This window comes from Cornus florida, unplaced genomic scaffold, assembly GCF_030987335.1.
Source record: "Cornus florida cultivar Cherokee Brave unplaced genomic scaffold, ASM3098733v1 CherokeeBrave_3.0.0_Hap2_Chr05, whole genome shotgun sequence".
Taxonomy (NCBI): domain Eukaryota; kingdom Viridiplantae; phylum Streptophyta; class Magnoliopsida; order Cornales; family Cornaceae; genus Cornus; species Cornus florida.
The window spans coordinates 78,861,776-78,867,101 of NW_026775575.1; the positions used below are offsets into that span (position 1 = coordinate 78,861,776).

At 34.7% G+C, this 5,326-nt stretch overlaps 1 protein-coding gene across 1 annotated transcript; it reads right to left on the minus strand.

Moving 5' to 3' along the window:
- On the minus strand, positions 1 to 4,101 carry LOC132307016 (L-ascorbate peroxidase 1, cytosolic). The gene is made up of 10 exons (XM_059804664.1): positions 3,965 to 4,101; positions 3,368 to 3,496; positions 3,050 to 3,224; positions 2,866 to 2,931; positions 1,179 to 1,227; positions 963 to 1,048; positions 782 to 861; positions 495 to 597; positions 324 to 382; positions 1 to 228 (listed from the first exon to the last, which is right to left on the minus strand). Exons 2-10 carry the CDS (start codon positions 3,484 to 3,486, stop codon positions 213 to 215), a joined length of 753 nt encoding a protein of 250 aa, XP_059660647.1. The 5' UTR covers positions 3,487 to 3,496; positions 3,965 to 4,101; the 3' UTR covers positions 1 to 212.
- Positions 4,102 to 5,326: the final 1,225 nt, after the last annotated feature.

Genomic DNA, 5,326 nt, shown 5'->3' on the forward strand with positions numbered 1-5,326 from the left:
TGAGCAAATATCTGACTAGTTTTTATCTTTTATTATATGGGAAGAAAATGACCATAAGTTTCCAAAAAACCTCCATCCATGCCACCTCCAGCAAAAGAGCAAAAAGCTACGACTTAAACAACCAACAACTACACACAACTTAGTCTTTCCCAATCAAAATATAAAAAACCAGAAGAAAGCAGGCCATCACTCCGCCTAGTTCCTCCAATCAATTATGCATCTGCGAATCTGCAAAACAATACAATCAATAAGTCCAAACAATAAGATACAGCAAACCTAAAATAGAAAATGTATTTGTGTGTGTATGTGTAACCCAGTATTACCCCAGCTCAGAGAGTTTCATATGGGATTCTGCATAATCAGCAAAGAAGGCATCTTCATCCTGAAAAGAAAACAACAATTAGACGCAATAAATTCAGTAGAATAACAAAACCAATGAACCAGTACGTTTGAACAGTAAAAATTATATATAGTGAAGTGGCATAAATACAGACCGCAGCATATTTCTCAACAAGAGGGCGGAAGACCGGATCATTCAGAAGAGCTTTGTCAGAAGGAAGCTGTAAGAGCCCTTCCTTCTCTCCGCTCAGGAGTTCCCTGTTGAAAGTAATCAAAATCACAAATATTAAGTGACACTATCCCTGCTGCTATAGCTCAAACATCTTCGCAATAAAATACATGAAAAATAAGGTTTATAAAACTACTGATACAAAAAAAAAAAAAAATTAGGGGTACAGATAGGACAATTAAGGAAAACTAGTCCAACAGAAAGAGCACGCACTTGAAGTACGAATTATCAAAGATAAGAGGATTGGTAGTCCAGGGTCCCTCAAATCCAGATCGTTCCTTGTGGCACCTTCCCTGAAAATGATTACAATTCAGTATATGAGTTGAGTAGCAAAACACCCATTGACACCAGTGACAAATTCAAGACAGGAAAATTTCAGAATGCATATACATACCAGGGTATGGCCACCAGAGAGAGTAACAATGTCCTTATCAGATAGACCCATTTGTTTAATAAATACATCCCTCAAATGGTCATTTCCTGCAACAGAAGAAAAAAGGTTAACAATTGATGGAAACATGCAGGACTTACTAGTTGCATTTGAGTATGATACTGTGGGTGCTCTTCTAATTTTGCTTCCCTTCTTCATAAATGATGTTACCATACTAACCCTTTGTAGCATCAGGTAGACGACCTTCCATTGGTGGCTCAGGCTTGTCCTGTTATTAATATTCATATAAAATTAGTGTCATAAGCCTAAGATTAGATATATTTCAAGGTAAATGCCAATTCTCCTAAAGAGAGAACTTTCCTAGGGCGCAAGTATTGAGTATGAATACAGAGAATTCATTACCACTAACAGGAATACAAGTCTACACAAAGATATAGCATTGTAATTTAGGAGAAGAAACAAAAATGCAGAACAGAAGTGGCCATTTATTTCCTTCCCTTCGCATTCCAATGGAGGGGCAGTACATCATGAAGAGCAATCTCACAAGTCACAACAGAATCGAACAACCAGGGAAAAAAAATAAAAATAAAAAAGGTCAAAAGGAAACAAGCTACACATGCAATAAGATAGTAGAAATGGTATCTTCGTTGTACAATATATAAATAAATAAATAACAGATGGGTTTTTGGAAAAGTTATTTATCAAACCATTTTTTGTGCATATCATTCCATTTAGGTATAAAGGTTTTGAGACAAAAAGTAAGGCAATGTTTAATAATTGTTAAAAATTGAGTAATGCATAATGAGGCACAAAAAATAGTTCAAAATGCAAGTTTGGGTCCATATCCATAGGTGAAAAATGTGAAAGTGCATCCCATTGTCTTAGAGAGACATGATCCACCAGAACAAAGTTATGTCTGTCATATGGCATATGGCATCATGGTGATCAAAACAAAAACAATAGTGAACATGACAGCATATGAGATCTGCCAAAAATAAGTAGACAAGAGTTGGTAATAGCTATAAAAAGCAGATTTCTTAAAGGTTCCAGACAAGATGCCATGCAAAAATTGAAGTATCCAGAATTTTTCATTCAAACATTGGTCAACAACAAAGCTTTTTCACAAACCAATCTCTACTAACAGAAACTAAGCCAATGACTCTGAAGTGTGAAAACAACTCTTCCACGGAATCAGAAGGTAAAACAGCTGTAGGCAAAAGTTAGCAAAAGTTGGAAACTAAGCCAATGACTCTAGTGTGAAAACAACTCTCCAACCAAATCTAAAGGCAACACAGGTGTAGGCAAAAGTTCTACTGAATAAATTCAATCAACAAAACCACAAAGAAGCAAAAAATAAAAAATAGTGAAAAGGCCAAAATCAAATGCTAAAAGGTATAAAAAAGACACATCAATCAACAAAAATTGAACCAAAAGCTGAATTTTCATCCAAACATTTATCAACAATAGAAGTTCAATCAACAATGCCGCAAAGAAGCTAAAAAATAGTAAAGGCCAATAGCATTAAAAGTGTAAAAACAACTCTCCAACAGAATCAAAGGCAAAACAGGCGTAGTCAAAAGTAGGTATAAGTGGTACTGAATATATTCAATCAACAAAGCCACAAAGAAGCAAAAAAATCGTAAAGGCCAAAATCAAATACTAAAGGTATAAAAAAAGACACATCTATCAACAAAAATTGAAACAATTCAAACATTTATCAACAATATAACTTATAATTACATGTACATTTTCTAAACATATCTCATAATTCAGTCACAAATTAAATATTACTAGGAAATCATAACATGTACATTTTCTAAACATAACTTACAATTTAGAAATAAATAAAATATAATTTCAAGAAAGAAAAATTTCAAAAAGAAAGAGATGGAAGCAGAGCACTAACCACTCTCCCTGGGTGGAAGGGGACATCAGGTCCGCCAGTAATTTCAACCGCAACAACTCCAGCGAGCTACATGGCATAAAATAATAATAATAATAATAATCAAAAATCCGAGAGTCAATATTTGAAACAAAACTTAAAGCATCTAAATAAATATATATTTAGAAATACAGAGAGAGTCGAAGACCTGATAGAAATCACCATAAGAGATGAGGGGAAACTGCTCCTTGATGGGCTCCAAGAGCCTAACAGCAATCTCAAGGCCATTGTTAGCTGCGTGACCTTGCTCAGCCTTGTGCCTCATTGTGCCGAACGGACCGCCGGTCTTAGAGCTCACATCAAATGTACCAGCAGAGTGCCATCTGCAATTGCAACACGCCACCATCATCAAACCACTCATATCCACCCAATTTTCTTGACGAAATTCAATATGCATATGTTCACAAGTTCATACACGCACACACACCTATACACACACACACATATATAGAGAGAGAGAGCATACGCGATACGGAGCATCAACGGAGCACAGTTCTTCTCAGCGATGAGCCCTCTGAGCTTCCTCTTACATTTGTCAACAGCCTTCTTGTAATCCTCGGTCACAGTCGGGTAGCACTTCCCCATAGTAACGATTCTGCAACAGATTCAAACAAAAGTAAATCAGATTCTAAATCAACTTAGCAACCGTATAAATTATACACACAGCTGAATCAAACACTTTCAACATCAAAATAGTGAGAATCTACCGATACGTAGACAGACAGTGACAGAAATGTACGTCAAACACACTCCATCAGTTAAGAACAAATCGGCATAGAAAACATATTTTAGATCAACTTAGCAACCATAAAATTTATACACAGAGCTTAATCAACCGCATTCAACCTCAAAATAGTAAGAATCTATAGATATATAGACACACTTTGTAACAGAGATGTGTGTGAAACACACTCATCAGTCGATGGAACAGAAGTCAAAACGTTAAGAGCACAATCTGCATAAAAACTCCGATCAAACTACAGATCGAAACTGGAAAACAACGCGAAATCGAAACAACATTCAAGATCTATAAATATTTAGAGGATTTAAATTGAATGCGAACCTTTGGGGCAGAAAAATTGAGATTGAATGTAAAAACCCTAACACGAGACGGCACGAGCAGACCACAAGCACTCTATCTGAGAGCAAATGAGGGTGAAGATATAAGGGTGCGGAGACAGGGAAGTTTCTAGTAGGTTATTGTGGGCCGTTGGATTGTTGAGATCTTGCGTTTCGTGTTGAGTTTGTCATTCAACGGCTAGGATTGATCTAGATAATTTATGGTATTCGTTGTCCTTTTTGTGGTAGGTGCTGAAATTGAAGCATTGAATGAAACGACGAACCCGGAATACCCAGAATGACTAAAAAGGCCTTTTAATTTTATTTTATTTAAAATTTTATATGTTGAACTTTATGATTGGGTGTTATTGCACCACACCAGGATTTATGTAGTACACCTATCACTTAATCCCACGTGTACTCCGTGGAAGAAAATAATTGATTAACTTTTTAGGCCAAATTTGATTAAGCGTCCCTCTACTCTTATATTTTTGCAACATTTACTCTTGAACTACATAAAACTCAACAATCAAACTATCAAATTATCAAAATGTAACACATTGACCCTCTGAACTAGACGGTTTTTAATATGTGTACATGTGACGTTAGAAAAATATTAATAACAAATACATTCTTATTACACAACGTTAATGGTTGCCCTCTTTGTCCCTCAGTGATAACAATATCCTCGTGAACTATACTGACACTAACAATCTTAAAAAAAATATAATGTAAGTAAACTCGGTCATTTTTCTTTCAATTTTTGTAGGGCTTTGGCACTATTTCTTCAAATTTGAAATTTAATTCTCTGGTAGAGTCGATGGTGGGTTCAACTAGGACAAAGAATGATAAGGATAACTTATGCTATTTCAACTCAAAAAATGGCTCACTCGACTTTTTACAACAATTTGTGAAAGTCAAATACTAACTCAGGGAATACAAGGTATATATCTGATTACTTTTAAATTTTTATTTGGGGCTTCTTTGTTTTTGTATTATAGAGTATTGTGTTCATTTCAATTAACTATGCACAATTAACGATGAAGTAAATTTACAATGACCATAATTAATCGTAAATTTTGGCAGTCGAATATTTGAGCATCAATTAGTATATGCTCGGATATGTTAGAATTGTTTTAGACTACACCATATACTTTTCCATATTATTGATAATTTTGTACAACTTAGAGAAATGATCATATAGAATAAATCAATTATTTAGCAAAAGTTATTTGAATCTTAATTTAGAAAAAATAAAATAAAAAAATCTAGCCGGCAAACACAATAATTTATAAAGAAAATAAATGGTAGAGATACAAAATTTTAACTATAACTTGATTTGGAAGAGGAAAGTAAGTGAAGGGAG